The 24,531-nt window shown below is 40.3% G+C and overlaps 1 protein-coding gene across 1 annotated transcript in view; it reads right to left on the reverse strand.

Annotated features, from left to right (window-relative positions):
• Positions 1-6,308, reverse strand: part of LOC120052161 (TBC1 domain family member 2A-like) — a 45,776-nt gene extending 39,468 nt beyond the window's left edge. Inside the window, exons 1-5 of the mRNA XM_038998993.1 lie at positions 5,974-6,308; positions 3,378-3,508; positions 2,893-3,104; positions 2,282-2,650; positions 1,768-1,878 (exon numbers count right to left, since the gene is read on the reverse strand). Coding sequence (XP_038854921.1) covers positions 1,768-1,878; positions 2,282-2,650; positions 2,893-3,104; positions 3,378-3,508; positions 5,974-6,308 — 1,158 coding nt within the window. The remainder of the gene's footprint in view (positions 1-1,767; positions 1,879-2,281; positions 2,651-2,892; positions 3,105-3,377; positions 3,509-5,973) is intronic.
• Between the last annotated feature and the right edge of the window lie 18,223 nt (positions 6,309-24,531).

Genomic DNA, 24,531 nt, shown 5'->3' on the forward strand with positions numbered 1-24,531 from the left:
CCTCCTTCCATCAGCAAGGGCATTGAAGATGAAACGTGGCTGGGTCTTTCAGCATGACAATGATCCCAAACACACCGCCCGGGCAACGAAGGAGTGGCTTCGTAAGAAGCATTTCAAGGTCCTGGAGTGGCCTAGCCAGTCTCCAGATCTCAACCCCATAGAAAATCTTTGGAGGGAGTTGAAAGTCCGTGTTGCCCAGCAACAGCCCCAAAACATCACTGCTCTAGAGGAGATCTGCATGGAGGAATGGGCCAAAATACCAGCAACAGTGTGTGAAAACCTTGTGAAGACTTACAGAAAATGTTTGACCTCTGTCATTACCAACAAAGGGTATATAACAAAGTATTGAGATAAACTTTTGTTATTGACCAAATACTTATTTTCCACCATAATTTGCAAATAAATTCATTAAAAATCCTACAATGTGATTTTCTGGATTTTTTTTCTCTCATTTTGTCTGTCATAGTTGAAGTGTACCTATGATGAAAATGACAGGTCTCTCTCATCTTTTTAAGTGGGAGAACTTGCACAATTGGTGGCTGACTAAATACTTTTTTGCCCCACTATACATGTTAGTATACATGCGAACCATGCATACTAACCAAAGTCTTGCAGGTGTTTACATGGTTTTGCGCATGTGTCAGGTGAAATGTCAACTCAGTACGGTGATCTAAAAAGTTGGGTAAACAATACTTTCCTGTGGATATTTTTTCTCAAATGACAAGCAGCTGAAGGACCAACACCATTGACAATCGGCAGAGTAAGTTCATATATTCAACATTCCGGCTTGTAGAAGACCTGAGAGGACCATTTCTAGAATCATGTTCCAGACGGTGTATTTAGACATTCACCGTCTGGTCCCCAGGCAAAGTTCCGGTCTACTTAACTGGGTTTGTCTCCCATAGACACCAATGCAATAGGGTTTTCCACTAGTTACCACAGCCACAAAGTAAAAATTGGTAATATTGTATATATTCATGAAAACAAAAATGTATGGTCATAATTTAGGGTTAGGTATAAGGTTAGCAGTGTGGTTAGAGTTAGGTATAAAATCAGATTTTAAGAAGAGAAATTGTAGAAATAGGCAGGGTTTATGACTTTGTGGCTGGGGTAACTCGTGACGACAATGCAATAGCAGCTGGGTCTGGTCTAATCGCTTCCTCTTCCGTCTCTGCCTACATCTCCCCTGGCTTAAAGACGCTGCAGGGTCAAGCTGATGTCTGCATTGGCTGTGATACAGTCTCTGCAGAAGTCAGGACATTCATACCTCTTGCGCTTCGCGGAGCAGCACAGAGCTTCTGAGCAGAGCTGTTGTGAAGGAAGAGTGTGTGTTTATACAGGACCTACCGTCAATCAATCATGTCAATGCGGAGCTATACAAAGCCCTCCGCATTGTTACAAAATTTGGGAGGCACACGGCGATGTGGTACGGAGCTCAATTTAGCCTCTGCATGCCTCCAGAGGCTCCGTAATTTCATCACACCCTAAATATGGAGCCTCGAACCACAATTCCGGATCAAGCATAAATTGGCTTTCAGGTGATCCCCCCCACCAAAGACACACACAACCAGACATTGATTAATTGGAGATGGCTTGCATCAAATAAAGAACATTTCTTAGAATTTTCTACCTGCAGCAAACCTAGTGAATCATGCTGGAAATACCAGTAAAAGCAAAGTGCCTCAATAAAAGCCACAAAAGAATACTACACAATCTACAATGCAACATCAAAGTCAGGTCTTGTAAATGTCATGCAGCAGCAGGTACCTTTATCATCAAGCACTTCTCTTGTTCTGTACTCTGCCTCCATTCTTTGGTTAGCTTGTAGATCTCTGCGTTCAAGTAAGTATTCTGAGTCTTGTAGGCCTCAATGTTGTCCTTGGGGAGGGGAGAGAACATTTTAACTTAATGCCTTCAGTACATTCATAAAGTGTATTTCAAGTTTACAGAGGTTGCTCCTGAATTATTGTTTGATATACTGTTATTGTTGTAGGAACTATTTCACAACTGAAAAAACATCAGACTCCCCTCCATCTTCCAGAATGTGAGTTAGTGAGTGTGTGTGTGTGCTTGCAATAGTTCTTTGATGCTGCATAAACATTGCAACGGCAGGTTTGATTGAATACGGGCTTCACTCTACTAAGAGATGTCCATCTTGATCCTCCCGATACTGGTCATTTAAGTGGAAGCCTTCAACTAAAGTGACTTACAGCCCCATGCTCTAGCTAGCTAGTCCACTAAGCCATTACTAATTTATTTTTATTATTGAAACCTTCCCCACCTTAAGATTCCTAATCTCCTGTCTCAGCTGCTCCTGCGTTTCAAGGACAGTCCAACCGCGGACGAGGCTTCGCTGGGGGTCGGCCAAACTCTCAGCCACTTGTTGGGACAGACGGTGGACCAACTCTCTCTCAGCCTGGTTCCTCTCAGCCAGTAGCCGGAGGTGATCCTGAGACTCGGCCACACAGTCGTGCCGCAGCAGTGGCGCAACCTGCAGGCCATACGAATTATCTGTGTTGCACTCGCCTTGATTCCATGGTTGTGAGTTGGAACTCTTCCATTCACACTCCGACCTCAGGGACTCTACTGCGGGAGTCAATTTCTCCTGCTGGGCCAACTCCAGGGCCTTCTGCAACAGGGATACTAGATCCTAAAAAGGAAGTGACATCAGAGATTACAGGGACAGGCTTAGACGTGACACCCAGCAGGTGGTCGCTATAGTACAATGTGTCAACAGTTGTCTAATTAACATGACCTTGGGTAAAATGTTTGACATGGACCTCAGAGGAATATAGGGCTATATAGACACTTTTGATTTATAGCTGAGTTTAGCTTTTTTTACTGATACAGAAATATTCCAGGACTGAGTCATTATGTTATTCCAGACCTCACCTTCTGGGCCTTGACCTGGCCTGCCAGACTGAGCACTTCCTGTTGAAGACGGGCAGTGTCTGCAGGCTCTTCCTGGTGTGGACTAGCAGTCTTATCTGCGGGGTTAGAAGAGGAGCTCTCACTGCTTAGGGAGCTCTGGTGTTCCTTTGGTGCCTCTATCTCCTGGACCCACTGTGTTTTTGGCCCAGAGGGCTCAATATTTGTTTTTGGAGCTGTGCAAAGAGAAAAATGGTTTTCAATTACTTTAAAAAGTCACTGTGAATTACAAAGGTGGCATTGGTGGTTATATAATAGTGAGAATCTTTCCCACAGGCACCATCCACTCAGCATTCACAGGTCTAAAAGGACTGGATTGATGGCAGCAAGACGGCCATTACTCAGTCTTGCGATCAATGAAGCCTCTGTCATATTGCTTTCAACTATCCAGCCCTTTCATATCCGTGAACATCCAAAAAGGAGGATCAGGTGGTCTAGAAGAGACCTACGTGATTTGTCCAGGTCAAAATATGGAGGGGCCTGGATGTCTTTGAGTGGCAGGAATGGGTCCCAGAGTTCCTCCCAGCTGAGGCTGTGGCTGAGCTCCTGGGAGGAGCGGCTCCGGAGTAAGTATTCCTTACTACAACCACAGATGGACATAAACATACAGTAAATAAGCACACACTAACTCTTTTTATGTAAAACATTTAAACTATACATTTGTTTACAAAGACTCAAATGACAGTAAAGCAAGCTTATATTTTGGGTTATGATAGGGTAAGACAGTTGTACTTTGCTCATGAGGTATTTCTAAGTTATATTCTTCAAGAATAAATGAGTAGATATCATTACTTTTATGTAGTTCTGTCCTTGAGCTGTTCTAGTCTATTAATGTTCTGTATTATGCCATGTTTTATGTTTTGTGTGGATCCCAGGAAGAGTAGCTGCTGCATTAGCAACAGCTCATGGGGATCTTAATAAAATATAAAATTCTGATATTTCCTCCCAATCTAAAAAGCTATGTCAAATTTCTAGAGTGAACCAAGACCAATTCTGTTTAATGTGTGTGTGTGTTTGCAGATGTATGAAAAGGGTTCATATATGTGTATACTGACTGAATTCCTGTCGGAGTGTGTCTGAGGAGGACGTCACTCAGAGTGGCGTATCGTCGTAGTGCATGGTGACTGGTGACCATTAACAGCTTTCCAGAAATGTTCCCATGATGCCACCTCTTCAATTGGAGCTGCTTTAGCCAGTATATCATAGACTTGCAATTCACAGCCTGAAATTCAAGACAGGTTTTGAGAATGACCTGAAGTAGGACCTCAGGGCAAAATTTTACTTTCAAATAAATAACTTTTCTTAGCACATTTGGAGTGAGAAAAAAACACAAATAGCCACAAAACTGTATACCACGGGATGGCTGCCTAATACAGCATTAAAGATTTAATGGAGCTGAGGTCCTTTGATTCTCTTTACCGTTTCAGAGCATGCTTCTCTGCAGTGTCTGTATAGAATCTATTGAAAAATGTATACTTTAAGGTGCAAATTTAACTCCTTTGTCCTGCTGTGGGTGATTTGCATTAAACTCAGGACATTGAATTATGCATTTCCTAGAAAGGTGGTAGGAAGGTTGTGGGTGTGTCCACTTTCTTCTTGTCATTGGTTGTACATACGTAGACAGCTGTGACCTCAGACTTCCTCAAGGCACTTCCCTCTTTCCCACAGATGAAATACCATTCGTCTAAGATTTCAGCACCAACAGCCATAACCACAACCCTCTGTACACTGTACTCCGCAAGACCTACTTCATGGGACTGCTGAGCTGCACTTCAGACTTTGCACACTCAATGGAAAGACTTCATATTCCTTATTTATTTATTTCTATGTATGTCTGTATGCCACTATATTGAAATGTGCAAAAACCTGTTGTGTCATTATTTCTTTGTAATCATCATTAAACCGTTCACAAAAATGTCTGATTTTAGTTTTAATGCACCGTATTGCCGGAAATACACACAATACCGCATAATGTCAAAGTGGAATTATGTTTTTAGAAATGTTTACAAATTTATTCAAAATGTAAAAAATGTGCTTAACAAGTCACATAAAAAGATGCATGGATTCACTCTGTGTAAAATAATAGTGTTTAAAAAAAAATATGACTACCTCATCTCTGTACCACATACAATTATCTGTAAGGTTCCTCAGTCAACCAGTGAATTTCAAACACAGATTCAACCACAAAGACCAGGGAGGTTTTCTAATGCCTCGCAAAGGCCATGGGTAAAACAAAAAAAATGCAGACATTGAATATCCCTTTGTGATGAAGTTATGCATTACACTTTGGATAGTGTATCAACATACCCATTAGTGCATCAATACACAAAGATACAGGTGCCCTTCCAAACTCAGTTGCCGTGGAGGAAGAAACCGCTCAGGGATATCACCATGAGGCCAATGGTAACTTTAAAAATGTTACAGAGTTTAATGGCTGTGATAAGAGAAAACTGAGGATGGATCAACAACATTGTAGTTACTACACAATACTAACCTAAATGGCAAAGTGAAAAGAAGGAAGCCTGTACAGAATACAAATATTCTAAAACATGCATCCTGTTTGCAATAAGGCACTAAAGTAAAACTTTTTTTATTTTTTATTAAGGCCAGATTGTTCTTCAAGATGTTCAAATGTTCATAAATGACCAGCAGGGTCAAATATAATCACAGTGGTTGTAGAGGGTGCAACAGGTCAGTACCTAAGGAGTAAATGTCAGTTGGCTTTTCATAGCAGAGCATTCAGGTCGAGACAGCAGATGCAGTAGAGTGAGAGAGAGATAATTACAACAACTTTGGCAGCCAGGCCATTCTAAAGAGGTTAATTCTATCTGTACAATTTACTGGAAGATTATTCCATTTAATTATATCTGTTTTCATATTGTTGAGTAATGGAATAAAGTTATATTTATATATTTGTTTGTTGTAACTTATTAAGCATCCTAAGTATTTAATATTTTTTGTGGTCCACTTAAAGGATTGCTGTAGATCGTGAGTAATTTATTTTAATTTTTCCTATTGTCATAAATGAATACTTTCTGAAGGCACATGTTGCGCTTGGGCAAGTTTACCTTGAGGGTGAAGGTGCGCTCGGGTGTTTGAATGTAGAAGGTCCCCTGGTCTGCCTGCGGTAGGTCTCCCAGTATGGCATTGGACAGGTCAATCCATCCCAGTGGATTCACATCCTGGGCACACTTGTAGTAGACCAGCTGACACTCCTTCTCTTCGTATATGAACCAGAGGGACCTCCAGACCTTAAGTGGCCCGCTCAGCTTGTCCAGATACCCGCATAATGTGGCGGCAGCAGATACCACTGGGCTCTGCTTTCTGGGCTCAGTGGGAAAACTGTCCCCGTCTTTGTTTAGAAAGGCAATGTCATTCATTCCGTCTCTGCCTGCTTTCTCCACCCCAAATCAAATGTTATTTGTCACATGCGATGAATACAACAGTGAAATAAATGCTTACTTACAAGCCCTTAAGAAAACTAAGAGTTAAGAAAATATTTACTAAATAAACTAAAGTAATACATTTAAATACATTTTAAAAAATAACACAATAAAATAACAGCACAATGGCACCAATGTCCAATCAATGTTCAAGTTTCATAGTTTTGTTCAAGTTTAAGCTGCCTCTAGGCACAAAAGGTGCCTAGATCTGAAGGAAAGTTTTCAATAGTAACTTCAATTAAACACAGAACAATACATAAGGGAATGTACAAATTTGTTACAATTTATACATTACTACTCACTTGATCAAAGAAGACAAGTGAACACTTCCACAGATAAACATACAGTATCATACTTGACAAAGGTTACCAAAACCTTTTTTAAACTGCTAGTGGAGTCCAACTGAAGTCTTCGTGTATGGAAACTCTTCCTAGTCAAGTCTCTTGTAAGAAGCTACAGAGTGTGAGGTTATTTTTAAAAGGTTGCATCCAGAGTTTTAGGTTACAAAACTGTAGTGCACATGTACAAATCTAAACATTGCTACTATATATACACACACACACCATTCCACCACTGCCGTATGCCTACTACCAATATGTTGTTACTGTGAAAAGTACATTTCTAGTAGGGTTAATTAAATAAAGTAAAATATTTACTCAATTACTTTTGGCACTAGACATTGAAAAATCTTCTCATACTTCTGGGGGTAACCAAGCTGACCCCACATGTAAACAAAGCCAGCATACTACTGCATCTGATGCACATACAGTGGGTTCCATAACTATTGGCACCCTTGATAAAGATGAGTAAAAAATACTCTATAAAATAAATAATACAAATAATGAGCTATATTGTATGCAAGAAAAGGGGATATTATATTATTTTATACTAATACAATTGCTCAGAGGAGGAGATTTTGTTGAGCAAGTAAAGAAGAAGAAAAAAATATAGGAGTAAACATTATTGGCACCCCTGTTTTCAATATTCTAGCACCCTCCCCATGTGAGGATGACACAGTTTTTCTAAAATGTTTTATGAGATTAGAAAACACGTTGGGATGGATCTTAGACATTCCTCCATTCAGAATTTTCCAGATCCTTGATATCCTTCATATGTGCTCATGGAGTGCCCTCTTCAATTCAAACTACACGTTTTCAATAGGGTTCAAGTCCATAGACTGAGACGGCGATTGCAACATGTTGATTTTGTGGTTAATTAACCATTTATTTGTGGATTTTGATTAGTGCTTGAGGTTATTGTCTTGCTGGAAGATGCACTTGCGGCCAAGTGTCAGCCTCCAAGCAGAGGCAACCAGGTTTTTGGCTAAAATGTCCTGGCACTCAGTGCCAGATTACCGAACGGACATGCAGAGCACGTGCCCTGAGGGGAGGTCAGGGCCACAAATTCTCTTAACTAACTGGTGAGAGTTATTGTTGCCTGAACTAAAAATGTGAAATTAAAGCGTTGTTTTTTTGGGGGGTTGCCCCCTTGGAGTTCGGGGGCCCCTGGGAGATCGGAGCCCCCTGGGAGTTTGGCTCTGAACTAACTTTTGAGAGTTATTGTTGCCTGAAATAAAAACACTTGAAATGAAAGCGTTATTTTTATTGTGGGATAAGCTAACTTCAAATCAAATAGTATTTGTCACATGCGCCGAATACAACAGGTGTATTACAGTGAAATGCTTACTTACAAACCCCTAACCAACAATGCAGTTTAAAAAATACAAATAAGAATAAGAAATAAACAGAACAAGTAATTAAAGAGCAGCAGTCAAATAACAATAGCGAGACCATATACAGGGGGTACCGGTACAGAGCAGCAACATTATGTACAGAATAAGTTTTTTTTTAAATACACAAAAAACGAACAAAAAACACATTCAGTTAGGAGAACGTAAAACGTCAGCCATTTTCTCAGCCGCCATGATACTTGCTTGCAGTTAAACTGTCCTGGTAGCAGGGACAACATTTTCAGAAAATGTCGACAGAAACAAACATCATCCTCGGTTCTTGAATCTAAATCAACCTGACCCCAAAAGAGAAAAGGCGAGAAAAAGACTGCTGATGACCAATCCAGAAACCGGATTAACATTGGAATTAACATTGAAAGGTGGCGAGCATTGAAAGGTTGGAAGAGTGATGACGAAATGGCCACTGTTCTCAAGGACTGGTAGGTAAGTGTTGGATTGTGTTTTTAGTTACTAACCTTAGTGTGTTCAATGTTCAAGCTAGCTAACACGGCTACTTAGCAAGATAACATTGTCTGTATTCACACTGCTTTGTACTCAAAGGAATCTAACGATAGCTACATCATGTAGCTACACTACATAAACTCCACAAGAGACCCAATGCCTTTATTTTAACTACCTAACGTTACCTAGCTAGCTAGCTAAAGCTAGATATGCAAATTGTTGACACAATAATGTTTGGCTTGTAGATTACAACTTTAGCTAGCTAGGTGGTCAACAGCATTTTCAGCCCAGTACCCCCCCCCCCCAAAAAGGAAAATGCATCTAGCTATACATTTTGGTACAGTAACATCACACAGGCATGCATTTCTCAGGGAGAAACTGATGGAGAAATGTTGGTAGACTATGGATATAAAATGTTTATGGCCCATAGTCTTTTTTCCCCATTGTTCTCACACACAGGGCACCCGCCATAGGCCGCTTTGTCACACGGCAGCAGTGCTCCTTTTCCTCACACAGGCCAGTCACCCTTCAACCGCCCTTCTCCCAACAGGTGACACTACAGCTGCAAGTCAGAAGCAAAACGCTTTTCAGCTTCAATTCCAGCGGAATGCCTACTCCCTCTCACCATTTATTTGTATATATTTATTGATTTAATTATTTAAAGGTCGACTTTGGGGGGGGGGGGGGGGGGGAACAGCCTTTCTTTCCCTTCCCCTTTAAATTGTATAACTGATCAATGCACCAACATACCAGGTAATTTAAAGGGAAACTTCACTGCTAGACACTATTTGGGGTGTTTTTCCAGTCTCCCTACATAATTATGAGTGATGAGAGCATAACCACAGGAAGTAGGGGTATAGGGCTGAAGCACCCCTTTTACAATTATTGTCCTTTGTGTTTCACAGATTGCACCATCACGCAATCACGGGAGTAGATATGGTTATCCTTGTTCAATAGGGCCTTTGGACTTCTCTCAACAAGGTTCCTAGCTGCCAGGATATTGTAGGATATCTAGGTTGAATCATTTCCCCTGGCTTTGTAAAGACTACAGCCTGATGGAAGCCATACTTCCTTGTTCCCACACTCGAAGGCAGGATTTTCAAAACTAGGGCAGAACTAGTTTACAGGTTCATGGGAGCTATGTTACAGTGCACTGTCTATCCGAGACTGCTAAATAATAAGCTACAATGACTGCTTCTGATGATTCCTTTTTCCAAGAAGATTTGTTTTACATAGGAACGTACAGTCCTATTTATTTGTGCTGGAATACACTGAAGATAATTGCGAGACCAGAAAGCAGTGTCGGCAGCCTGGACCAGCTGGACCAGGACTCAGGAGGGTAAATGACAAACGAGTAAGTTGTTTTGCTGCCGGTAGCTACCTAGCAATATAAGCTATATTTACACCAAGGCAGTGTTGTTCAGGAAAGTACAATTTGGTGATTGATTCATCCATAACGGGGCTTGCTAGAACCACGACAAGCCAAGCTATCCAAGTTTAGATAGCTAGCTGTGTTTGCTATACCTAAAATGTACTGTAGTATAATGTTATAGCTAGCTAGCTAACTAGCCTAGCTAGCGTCGGTGCCTCTCATTATGAGCAAAACTGAACAAATGTTTTGATGACGATGGAGTAGAGTAAAGGAATGACTTTGGCTTGATGACTCATATTACTCTTGGGGTAACTATACCTAGCTAACGTGTGTCTGTGAGATGTCTCGTATTCGACACCATGCTGCAACAGTAGGAATAGACTGTACACAATGATTGCCCATGAATGTGTAATAGCCTTTTCGTTTGTATTTACTAAGGATCCCCATTAGCTGCTGCTACACTTCCTGGGGTCCAGCAACATTAAGGGAGCTATATACAATTTTAAATATTACATGACTCACTACTCACTTCCACAGTCATACTCTGGACCTAGTTTTGTAAATATTGTGGATCTTTCCTCATAATCCTGGACTATCGGACCATCATTTTATTACGTTTGCAATCGCAACAAATAATCTGCTCAGACCCCAACCAAGGATCATTGAAAGCTGTGCTATAAATTCTCGGACAACCCAAAGATTCCTGATGCCCTTCCAGACTCTCTCCACCTACCCAAGGATGTCAGAGTACGTCACGTATACTCCCTCTCCGGCCTCTTGGTCATCAGGCTGCTGATTATCATCCCGCACACCTGTCACCATCGTCTCACGCACCTGCGCCTCATGACACTCACCTGGACTCCATCACCTCCTTGATTATCTTCCCTATATCTGTCACTACCCTTGGTTCTCTCCTCAGGTGTTATTGACTCCGTTTTATGTCGGTGCATTGTTTGTGTTTCGTGTTCATTGTTTCTTTTATTTATTAAAACACTCACTCCCTGAACTTGCTTCCTGACTCTCAGCACACTCGTTACAGAATGATACCTCACCTAACAGAAGCATCAGGGAGTGTTTTATCATTTCATTTTTTGGTGTCAGAGTAATGACATCGGGTCCGGGAACTGCAATTGGCTCTCATGCCTCAACTAGATCGCCAGGCTTCCCTGCCTGAGCCGGCTCACCAGGCTCCCCTGCGTCCATCGCCTCAGTCGGATCTCCTGACTTCCCTGCCTCAACCGATCAGTCAGGTTCTCGCGCTCTAGCTGACACGGCCTCTAGGTCATCAGGCTGCTGATTATCCCGCACACCTGTCACCATCGTCTCACGCACCTGCACCTCATGACACTCACCTGGACTCCATCACCTCCTTGATTATCTTCCCTATATCTGTCATTCCCCTTGGTTCTTTCCTCAGTTGTTATTGCTCTGTTTTCATGTCGGTGCGTTGTTTGTGATTCTAGTTCATTGTTTCTTTTATTAAAACACTCACTCCCTGAACTTGCTTCCCGAATCTCAGCGCACTCGTTACAGTACAAAAATCGGTTAACCACTTAACTGAGGAACTAAATTTAACCCTGTGTAATATCCTAGATGCAGTCGCACTCCTAAAAACCTAAAAACATTTGTCATTAGAAACTAGGTCCCTGGTATACAGAAAATACCCGAGCCCTGAAGCAAGCTTCCAGAAAATTGGAACGGAAATGGCGCTACACCAAACTGTAAGTCTTCCGATTAGCTTGGAAAGACAGTGCCGTGCAGTAACGAAGAGCCCTCAGTGCTGCTCGATCATCCTATTTTTCCAACATAATTGAGGAGAATAAGAACAATCCAAAATGTATTTTTGATACTGTCGCAAAGCTAACTAAAAAGCAGCATTCCCCAAGAGAGGATGGCTTTCACTTCAGCAGTGATAAATTCATGAACTTCTTTAACGAAAAGATCATGATCATTAGAAAGCAAATGACAGACTCCTCTTTAAATCTGTCTATTTCTCAAAAGCGCAGTTGTCCTTAGTCTGCACAACACTGCCAGGACCTAGGATCAAGCGAGACGTTCAAGTTTTTAATACTATATCTCTTGACACATTGATGGAAATAGTCAATGCCTCTAAAACTTCAAGCTGCATACTGGACCCTATTCCAACTAAACTACTGAAAGAGCTGCTTCCTGTGCTTGGCCTTCCTATGTTGAACATAATAAACGCTTCCCTATCCACCGGATGTGTACGTAACTCACTAAAAGTGGCAGTAATAAAGACTCTCTTGAAAAAGCCAAACCTTGACCCAGAAAATATAAAAAACTATCGGCCTATATCGAATCTGCCATTCCTCTCAAAAATTGTAGAAAAGCTGTTGCACAGCAACTTACTGCCTTCCCGAAGATAAACAATGTATACGAAACACCTCAGTCTGGTTTTAGACCCCATCATAGCACTGAGACTGCATGTGTGAAGGTGGTAAATAACTTTTTAATGGCGTCAGACCAAGGCTCTGCATTTGTCCTCGTGATCCTAGACCTTAGTGCTGCTTTTGATACCATCGATCACCACATTCTTTTGGAGAGATTGGAAACCCAAATTAGTCTACACGGACAAGTTCTGGCCTGGTTTTGATCTTATCTGTCAGAAAGATATCAGTTTTGTCTCTGTGGATGGTTTGTCCTCTGACAAATCAACTGTAAATGTTGGTGTTCCTCAAGGTTCCATTTTTGGACCACTATTGTTTTCACTATATATTTTGAAACAGGGACAAAACAGAGATGCTACTTCTAGGTCCCAAGAAACAAAGATATCTTCTGTTGGATCTGACAATTAATCTTGATGGTTGTACAGTCATCTGAAATAAAACTGTGTAGGACCTTGGCGTTACTCTGGACCCTGATCTCTCTTTTGAGTCACTGACGTGATCTTCCTGTCCGGGTTGGTGCACCTGCTGTCTCTAACTCTGAATGATTGGCTATGAAAAGCCAACTGAAATTTACTCCTGAGGTGCTGACCTGTTGCACCCTCTACAACCACTGTGATTCTCATTATTTGACCCTGCTGGTTATCTATGAACGTTTGAACATTTTTGCCATGTACTGTTATAATCTCCACCCGGCACAGCCAGAAGAGGACTGGCCACCCCTCAGAGCCTGGTTCCTCTCTAGGTTTCTTCCTAGGTTCCTGTCTTTCTAGGGAGTTTTTCCTAGCCACCGTGCTTCTACATCTGCATTGCTTGCTGTTTGGGGTTTTAGGCTGGGTTTCTGTATAGGACTTTGTGACATCGGCTGATGTAAAAATGGCTTTAAAAATACATTTGATTTGGGTTTATACAGATTATTTTTTTAACCTAAAATTAGCTTTTTCAAAATATAACTTCACAGACATATGAAGAACCATCAGGAAGCTAGGCACATTGGGCGCACCCTATCAACCAACAGAGGAGACAGCAACCAGGGAGATTACTACCACCTGGTTGCTGAACTTCATCTAGATGGAGCACGCCATCACCAGTACTTTAGAATGAGCCAAGAGCAAATTAACATTCTGTCTACAATTGGGCCAGAGCTCAGAAGGCAGATTACAAGCTACAAGGCGGCTATTGAGACACATCAAAGTCTTTCTTTTAGGTAAGTAAATCGTCCGTGTCTGTATATGAATCAGTTTTTTTGGGGGGTGGGTTAAAGTTAATTTGTGAGGTGGTCGGATCTTTCCATGAAGGAGTATGTTGTTCCTTCATAGCGTAAAGCTGTTGGTACTCGTCAATTTCCCTCAGGATCTCTTTAGATTGGCTCTTTACTCCAACCAGTTGTTTTACGAAAAGATAACAATGAGTCTTTCCCACGACGACGACAGGTGGTTGTAGTTCAGCCAGCTAGCACTCGCGAAATCCATGCAAAAAAAGGAACGCAAACTTGCAGTCCCAGCCGTAAAGGCTAACCGCGTCGTGGAATCCTTAGCAACAAAACTTTAGTTCGGATTAAAATCGATTTAATGAAAATGTTTTAATGTTAACAACATCCGAGTGTAGACAGTACAATGTCCTTTTGCGCTCTCTGATGACATATCTCTGTGACGTATCTCTGTATAAAAACAATATTAACTTACTCAATATATATTTACTATCTATGGTATAAATACTTAGTATCTATATGATGTTTAATCTTCAACACTCAGTTTTTGCATCACTCTTTTACTTTACATTACAAATTGAAATATAAAAACAACGTTCATGGGTGCCTGACTGTCTGAAATTGTAGGTGCAAAAAACAATGAATGAATAAAACATTAAAAAATATTTGTTGTTTTTAATAACTATTTCCTGCAATTCTACACTGTTTCTTCACAGGGGGAATCCATATTTTATGAACAGAACACAACAGTTTTTCTTAGCTACTGCCACAATAAATTATATTGAACTCAAGTACTTGAATGAAAAAAATGTGATATTTTTAGAACACAAGACCTTAAAGATAATATGTGCACATTTATCAAGGCCTATATGCCAACAGTTCGCAATAATGTCTAATTTATGATAACCATTACATGTAACAATTCCTAACTGCTAAATTGCCCCATATATATTCAGTCAGTATAAATGGCACTAGCAGATCGCAAAGTAGCCTGTGGAAAATGGAACATAGACTGGACGCAATTATTCAAAAACTGCAGCTTGTTGGTGGAACACGTATTTCCAAACTTCAATCAGCCAATCCATTTAGAATGTAATAAAACTGTCTTAATTTGCCAAGGAATGAAGCTTGTGTATCCCACCAGTTAGATATGTTTTAATTTGTGACTCGTTTCAGGAAACTAGGCGTATGTCACAGGAGAGGCATTTTAACATAACATTTTTTGGGGGGCAGAAATGCCTTCTGGAATATGTGTTCTTTAATGTGCCTTAATAACAAACTTGTATGGCATCTGTGAATACAATTCTTAAATTATGAGCCCAGCTGGATTAGTCACAGAAAAAGACAGGAACCTTCCTGCTAGCCATGATTAGCTGAAATACTGGATGGGTTGGACATGCTGGGAGATGAGTATGTATTGATTATCCATATAGCATGCTTCTGTCTATAAATGTGACCTGCTCAGTATGTGTTGATAAACCATTCTACCACGCCATTTTTTAAAGATATAACCTTAGCCGTCAAGAACTATAAAAGTTTTGTACTTTTCTCAACAACATTGACACCCTGAATTTAGCAAGCGCTACCTACAGATCAGTTGGAAAAAGTGATGGGCTACTTTCTGCACATGCCTCGGTCAGTGTGAACCGGAGTGACTTGACACAATGCTGGCCAAACAAGATGTATCTACAAACAAAATGGAGTTAAATGGTTCCAGTCTGCAGTGGAGCATTCATCCATGTATACGGGTAAGAGTCTAGCTACATTTTCAGATATTATGCGTTTCAAATATCACTTTTATTGCAAGTTAAAGCGTACTGTTTGGTAGCTAGCGATGATTTGTGTAGTAATATTTTTCGAATCCGAAATACATTTGCATTGATAGTTATAGCCTATTGTTAGCTAGCTAACATTGGACGTAGTTGTTAGCTTTAGCGACCTGCAGATTCATACTACAGCGATGACAATGTTTGTATTGGTAGCTAATTTTCCCCCCAACATTGGACACCCCCTAACTTCGGACACTCTCTAGTGGTTAGAGGATTAAATCACCTCGAGCTCAACATTTAAATGGCCTGGGAAATAACGGTACATTTGCGACTAAAGACACCCTTCTAGCCATCTGACTACCAATTTTTATTGCAGTTTATGTAAGTTAAGTTAGGCTTTGAGAGTTTTCAAAAAAGTTATATATATACTGTGGCAAACCTCTTCAAGGTTAGGAGCGTTTGTCACAAATTAAGTGGGAAACTGTCACCAAAATCACCCCAGAGTGAAAGTTCTTTCAAACAGGATAGTACCTGTGTGTTTTTTTTCTCCGTCCTGGTCCACCCAGGCCGCAGGCAAGGTCAAGGATAGCAGGGTTCGGTACACGAATCGGGTTCTCGGTAGGTCCAGGTCCAAACGCCAACAGGTAAGTCCAAAACAGTACAGCTCATACACGGTAAATCCAGCCAATATATACTGTCTCTTTCTCTATAGTTCATAGATCCTTCCAGCCCTCTCTCTCTTCCTGGTTTGTCTTGACCCTTTATCTGTGGGTCGGCTCCACCTTCTGAGGGTTCCCTTGCTTCTGGGAATTGTCGTTTTGGCAGTCGGCCATTTTGTGATCTGTAGTTCTGATCGGGGTGGCCATTTTAGTGATCAGGCAGAGCCCGTTTATTAGTTCTGCTCTCACATATCTGCCATTTATCACTCGACCCCCTTCGTTGCCACACATCTCCCCCCCTAGATCCGACCCCCTAGGACGGGCTACCGCAGCAAAATATGCGTACATGCGGGATAACCCATCCACATTTCCCATTTCCTTCCCTGCTCTGTGTTTCAAGTCAAAGTGAAACGGTTGGAGACTCAAAAACCACCGCATCACCCGAGCGTTCTTCTCTTTAGCCCTATGCATCCAGGTGAGTGGGGCATGGTCACTCTTATAGATTTTCCACATGGACGGGGATATTGGAAATTTAATCAAAGTTTACTGGAGGACAACTTATTTTTAACTAAGACAAAATAATTTATAACTGAATTCTTCCGGTATAATATAGGTTCAGCAAATCCCCTCATTGTTTGGGATACCTTTAAATGTACCTTCAGGGGTCATTCAATTCAATATTCATCAATAATAAAAAAGCAGTTTCTGGCTAAAGAGACAAGACTAACAAGGGAAATCCATGAACTAAAAGTACAGGTAGATAGCAATAAAAACGATACTACAGAGATACAAAATAAGTTAGAGGAAAAACAAAAAGAACTTGAGGAACTTATTCAAGAAGGATCTAATGTAGTCTATTACAAAAATAAAGCAAACTGGATGGAATATGGAGAAAAATGCACAAAATTCTTCCTGAATCTCCAATACAGGAACGCTAACAAAAATAATTTGCAGAAATTCGTTACTGATGACGGAGTCATCAATGATTCTCCAAATTATATTTTAAAAGAGGAAGCTAATTATTTTAGGCAGATGTTCTCTTTTCCATCTCATCCTTTCCCACTGAATGAAGATTATGGTAAGGAATTCTTTCCAAATAATATAAAAAATGGAAAATTACAAATGTAGAGAAAGATCAGTGCGAAGGCCAAATTACAGAGGAAGAACTTTTTGAGGCTATTAAATCCTTTCAGTTTGGAAAAAACCCAGGGCTTGATGGCATACCGGTAGAAGTATATCAAGTATTTTTTGATATACTAAAAGCTCCATTGTTAGATTGTTTTAACTACTCCTATAGAAATGGTAGTCTGTCAGGTACTCAGCAGGAAGGTCTGATTTCTCTATAATTAAAACAAGACCCAGATGGCAAATATAAAGACCCAGTCTATCTAAGAAACTGGAGGACCCTTACACTTCAATGTTGTGATGCAAAAATACTAGCAAAATGCATAGCACTCAGAATTAAAAGGGTTTTATCAGTTATTGTTCATCCTGATCAGACAGGTTTTTTACATGGACAATACATTTTAGATAATATACAACAACTACTAGAAATAAAATCACATCATGAAACATAAGAAGCCAGAAATGGTATTTATAGCGGATTTTGAAGAGGCATTTGATAAAGTAAAAATGGATTTTATTTATAAATGCCTGGATTTTTTCAATTTCGGTATTTCTTATAACATGGGTAAAAATAATGTATAGCAACCCCAGGTGTAAAATACTAAATAACGGCTACATCTCAGAGAGTTTTGAATTGACAAGAGGAGTTAAGGAAGGGTGTCCGCTGTCACCATATCTATTCGTTATGGCCATCGAAATGCTAGCTATTAAAATCAGATCCAATAAAAACATTAGAGGATTAGAAATCCAAGGCTTAAAAACAAAGGTGTCCATGTATGCCAATGACTCAAGTTTTATATTCAGTCCGCAAGCTAGATCCCTGCAATGTCTCATTAAAGATAACTTTTCTGTACTCTCTGGACTAAAACGTAATTATTATAAGTGTACAATATTACGTTTTGGATCCTTAAAAAATACAACTTTTACATTACCCTGCAGTTTACCTATAAAATGGGCTGATGGTAAAGTAGACATACTCGGTATTCATATCACAAAATATATGAATAAGCTCTGCACAATGAATTTCAATAGAAAACCTGCAACCATGGAGAGGTAAATCAAATCAAATCAAATGTATTTATATAGCCCTTCGTATATCTCAAAGTGCTGTACAGAAACCCAGCCTAAAACCCCAAACAGCAAGCAATGCAGGTGTAGAAGCACGGTGGCTAGGAAAAACTCCCTAGAAAGGCCAAAACCTAAGAAGAAACCTAGAGAAGAACCAGGCGATGAGGGGTGGCCAGTCCTCTTCTGGCTGTGTCGGGTGGAGATTATAACAGAACATGGCCAAGATGTTCAAATGTTCATAAATGACCAGCATGGTCAAATAATAATAATCACAGTAGTTGTCGAGGGTGCAGCAAGTCAGCACCTCAGGAGTAAATGTCAGTTGGCTTTTCATAGCCGATCATTAAGAGTATCTTTACCGCTCCTGCGGTCTCCAGAGAGTTGAAAACAGCAGGTCTGGGACAGGTAGCACGTCCAGTGAACAGGTCAGGGTTCCATAGCCGCAGGCAGAACAGTTGAAACTGGAGCAGCAGCACGGCCAGGTGGACTGGGGACAGCAAGGAGTCATCATGCCAGGTAGTCCTGACGCATGGTCCTAGGGCTCAGGTCCTCCGAGAGAGAGAGAGAAAGAAAGAGAGAAAGAGAGAATTAGAGAGAGCATACTTACATTCACACAGGACACCGGATAAGACAGGAGAAGTACTCCAGATATAACAAACTGACCCTAGCCCCCCGACACATAAACTACTGCAGCATAAATACTGGAGGCTGAGACAGGAGGGGTCAGGAGACACTGTGACCCCATCCGATGATACCCCCGGACAGGGCCAAACAGGAAGGATATAACCCCACCCACTTTGCCAAAGCACAGCCCCCACACCACTAGAGGGATATCTTCAACCACCAACTTACCATCCTGAGACAAGGCCGAGAATAGCCCACAAAGATCTCCGCCACGGCACCACCCAAGGGGGGGCGCCAACCCAGACAGGAAGATCACGTCAGTGACTCAACCCACTCAAGTGACGCACCCCTCCTAGGGACGGCATGGAAGAGCACCAGTAAGCCAGTGACTCAGCCCCTGTAATAGGGTTAGAGGCAGAGAATCCCAGTGGAGAGAGGGGAACCGGCCAGGAAGAGACGGCAAGGGCGGTTCATTGCTCCAGAGCCTTTCTGTACACCTTCACACTCCTGGGCCAGACTACACTCAATCGTATGACCCACTGAAGAGATGAGTCTTCAGTAAAGACTTAAAAGTTGAGACCGAGTCTGCGTCTCTCACATGGTTAGGCAGACCATTCCATAAAAATGGAGATCTATAGGAGAAAGCCCTGCCTCCAGCTGTTTGCTTAGAAATTCTAGGGACAATTAGTAGGCCTGCGTCTTGTGACCGTAGCGTACGTGTAGGTATGTATGGCAGAACCAAAATCGGAAAGATAGGTAGGAGCAAGCCCATGTAATGCTTTGTAGGTTAGCAGTAAAACCTTGAAATCAGCCCTTGCCTTAACAGGAAGCCGCTCTGTCATTGCTCATCCATATATTCATATACTCAAATTCCATTCCTTACTTCGATTTGTGTCTATTAGGTACTTATTGTGGAATTGTTAGACTACATGTTAGACGTTGCTGCACTGTCGGAACTAGAAGCACAAGCATTTCGCTGCACTCACATTAACATCTGCTAACCATGTGTATGTAACCAATAAAAAAAAAAGATTTGGTTTTGATTTAATATGGGACAATACATTCAAATTCCAATGGCTCCAAATTTAAATGACTTAAAAACCTCACACCAACTGTACATTGTATAAATGTATAAACAAATATTGAAAGTATTTAATGAGACCTAAAATGTGTGCAACATGAAAATATTGTTTCATTTACAGTGTGTAATTTATTGACAGTCCCTAACTAGCCCCGGAAATAGGGTTTCCTAAGTCAAACTAATTTTGCCACGGACGCACACCAGCTGGCTGAAGCTAATTGGCTAAATCATTTTGCTAACTCTTCCCGCCTGCGAACACATACGAGGCAAGGTCATGGCTAGAATAGATCTAGCTTTTGTCAAATTAATGTCAGAATTGAATTTTCATAGCAGGTTAGGAGAACTTACGCAGCAGGTTAAGATAATTAAGTTAAGGTTAGGAAAAAGGGTTAGGGTTAGCTAAAATGCGCTAAATTTAAACTTTTGAGGTAAATTTGACAAAAGCTGGATCCTTTCTAGCCATGACCACGAGACCCCCACATCAAACCACACCCCGAAACAAATTGACGTTTGAATTCAGTAATGGCCGCTGGCATTTCTTAATGACCCAAATCTAAACCGAGGCATAATCAGGAAGTACAGTTCCCCTTTACGATTAAATCATCAACCCTGTTACAATCAACCCTGTCACTTTTATAGCTGGGTGGGTTAACACATCACAAAAAAATGTGCACACAACTCCATGGTGAAAGGCTATAAATATCTTGCATGGAATTGCCCAGGCAGGACATTGATTTTAAGTCAATCAAATCAGTCCAACTCACCTTCACCACATTTTCATTAGAAGCAATCTACAGGCATGGTGAGTTATATAACCATTACCAATAATAAACCTAAGGGCACAACACCATCTAGTAGTTTAAGTGTAGATGCTGCTACATGCATATACACTCAAAACATTTGTGGTTCAACAAGGGTTCTTCTAAGATCCTAAAAGTTCTTCAAAGGACCTTAGGGTTCTTGGCACTGAAAATGGTCCCCAAAAGGTTATTCCAAGAACCCCATAGGAAGTGGGGTTCATCAAGGAACGGACTTGCCTAGTTAAATAAAGTAAAAATTTAATTGAAAAAAGGAACCTCCTTAGTTCTTGCAGGAACATAACTGCCCAACTGAAACATTTAGACTTGAATTTGAAAGGACAGCAGGTGCAGGCACTTAACTGAAAAATGTAAAGATATCCTCAATTTAAGGTAAGGTTTGTCCCTTGTATTATCTAAATTGATATTGTTTTATGATGATACCATCTATCTTTTCATATTTGTACAAATCTTTCTAAAACACAATATAATAGACACAATTCAATGAATATCAATAAACAAACAGGTAAGAATATGTAGGCTATATGTTGAAACTAGCTGTATTGGGTGCAGATGACTGAACTGCTCACTTTTGTGTCTATGTCTGCAGGTATGTCAATTGGTATGTTATGCAGATCACATTAACCATCCTCATCCCTTACCTTTTCAATAAATATCACATAGGCCTCTACATTATATACAAGGTATGTGTATGAAAACCATTCTCAAAACAGTTTTTTTCATTCACATTCACTACAAAAACCAAGGTATAAATAAAAAATGTGTTTGTTATTCATCTGTTTTAATTACTATTGCTTGGATTCACAGACTACACCTCTGATGAATGTAACAGGAAACCTGTTTGATCACCATGCACTGCAAAATCATTCTGGCTAATGTGATGGCATTTTCTGTATTACCAAATTAGGAGAGTTACAAACTACACACCAGTCAGAGTTATACTTAAACTACATCTTTAATAAGCTTTAAGCTTTAGCCTATCTATAATGAACCATTGAGAGTGACTACAGAAAAATACAAAATCTTTTATAGTCAAGATACACCCCTCTCAACTTACATGACAAACCACAGATCTTAGGAACAGTTCACAAGGTTAAGATTTGTATGAAAGATATCTATAAAACATAGCAGACAGTTACTGCTGTGTCAACAGTTCTCATTGTAAAGACCAGTGTCTGGCCCCCTCTTACTCCAAACTGGAACCTGTCTCACCCTGGTACGGTATAGCACGAAAACATTACCTTTACTATCTGGAATGCTCTTTAGGCTTCATTACCCAAAGACATCGTAAATCTCCTCTGTCAGTGCTATCTCATAGAGGCCCATCCTCACATACAATACTCTATTCTGTCGAATGTAACAACTATTATAATGTAATACAAGCATTATAACATCATCTTACAAGCAATATAACATCATCTTTCAATTTTCCATGACACTATGGATACAGAGAACATCAGCACATTAACATAAGTTATCCCTAAATATTTCTAAAACTAAAAGCATTGTATTTGGAACAAAACACTCACTAAACCCTAAATCTCAACTAAATCTTGTGACTGCTTGGAGTATGACTAAACTGCTTGGAGTAACACTAGATTGTAAACTGTCATGGTCAAAACATATTGATGCAGTATTAGCTAAGATGTGGAGAAGTCTTATCTATAATAAAGCGATGCTCTGCCTTCTTCACAACACTATCAACAAGGCAGGTCCTACAGGCCCTAGTTTTGTCGCACCTTGACTACTGTTCAGTCGTGTGGTTAGGTGCCATAAAAAAGGACTTAGGAAAATTGCAATTGGCTCAGAACAGGGCAGCATGGCTGGCCCTTGGATGTACACCGAGAGCTAATATGAATAATATGCATGTCAATCTCTCATGGCTCAAAGTGGATGAGAGATTGACTTCATCACTACTTGTTTTTGTAAGAAGTGTTGACAAGCTGAATGTACTGAGTTTTTTGTTTAAACTACTGGCACACAGCTCGGACACCCATGCATACTCCACAAGACATGCCACAAGAGGTCTCTTCACAGTCCCCAAGTCCAGAACAGACTATGGGAGGTGTACAGTACTACATAGAGCCATGACTACATGGAACTCTATTCCACATCAAGTAAGCAGTAAAAATATATTTAAAAAATATATTTAAAAAACCACCTTGTGGAACAGCGGGGACTGTGAAGCAACACAAACATTGGCACAGACACATGCATACACACACACACACACACACACACACACACACACACACACACACACACACACACACACACACACACACACACACACGTGCGCGCGCGCGATAACATACGCACTATACATACACATGGATTTAATACTGTAGATATGTGGTAGTGGTGGAGTAGGTGCCTGAGGGCACACAGTGTGTTGTGAAATCTGTGAATGTATTGTAATGTTTTAAAATTGTATAAACTGCCTTAATTTTTCTGGACCCCAGGAAGAGTAATGGGGATCCATAATAAATACAAATACAAAACACGCCAGAGGATATATCCATTGGAGTTTACCTCATATTTGGATTTGTTTAATTCTGCTTTGCCACTAAAATCATAATAAACACTGAGAACAAAAATATTGTGTTATTGTTATGTGTATTATCATTATTAATAATAATAGGGGAGGGGGGCGTAGTTAAAAAAATCACCCCAAAAGGTTCTTCAAAAGGTTCTTCGAGGAGCCATTAAAAGGGATTATTTAAATAACCCCTAAAGGGTTCTTCAAAGAACTTACAGGGGTTCCCCCATAGTTTCAATTTGAAGAACCCGTAAAGATACTCCAGGAACTTTTTCTTTTTAGAGTGTAGATAATATCCTCATAATCGAAAATATATGTAAAAAAAGCCTGGACAATTTCCTTCAAATTAACAAAAGTCTGACATGCTTTGTTTCTGTAAAAGAACTTCAACTTCTTTACCAGCTCAGTGACATGTTTTTTAAATGACAGTTTGTCATCAAGCCAGATACCAAGATATCTGTAGGAAGGAACTCAATTTGTGTACCGTTCAAACTAGTCATTACAAATTAATTTAAATATGGGTTATGGGACTTTGCATTTAGCACTAACTTTAGATACAATAATAGTGACCTCTCATATGCTTGAAAATCAGACTTCAAATGTGAAAAGGCTTGGCCAACCGATGGAGCAATGGAATACAAGACTATTATCTGCATACAAATAAATATATTTTTTACACCATTACCAATGTTATTTATATAGATTGTAAACAGTAGTGGGCCACGTATCGAACCTTGGGGCACCACTTTATGTAACTCAAGGAACTCAGATTTGAACCCATCTACCTTGATGGCCTGAGTTCTGTCATTGAGATAATTATGAAACCATCGGCAAGCATCACTACCCAACCCTATCGAGGGCCGCTTATTCAACAGAATAACACTGTCTACAGTATCAAACGCTTTTGACAAGTCTACAAACATGGCAGCACAATTCTTTCTTTCATCTAAGGCATTTGCAATATCTGTTTGCTAAGGAATGTGGCTGTTTTTCTTGATTGTGCTGTATTTTTGATTTGTCTATGAATTGTATGTGCAGGGGTCCCTTGCAAAAGAGACCCTGGTCTAAATGGTGACTTCTGGTTTAAATTGTGACTTCCTGTTTAAATAAAGGTAAAACAAATAAAAAAATTATCAATTCAGACCTAAACATAGCACCATTTTAAATTGCCCAAGTTGCACCAGAGCGTCCAATTGCAGTGTATTTTGCAGTTGGTTCCAGCAATGAGGTGCATTAAAACTAAAAGTGGATTTACCTAATTCGGTAGAGACCCGAGGAGACATTAAGAATAGCATTTAC

This window comes from Salvelinus namaycush, chromosome 8 (genome assembly GCF_016432855.1).
Source record: "Salvelinus namaycush isolate Seneca chromosome 8, SaNama_1.0, whole genome shotgun sequence".
NCBI lineage: Eukaryota > Metazoa > Chordata > Actinopteri > Salmoniformes > Salmonidae > Salvelinus > Salvelinus namaycush.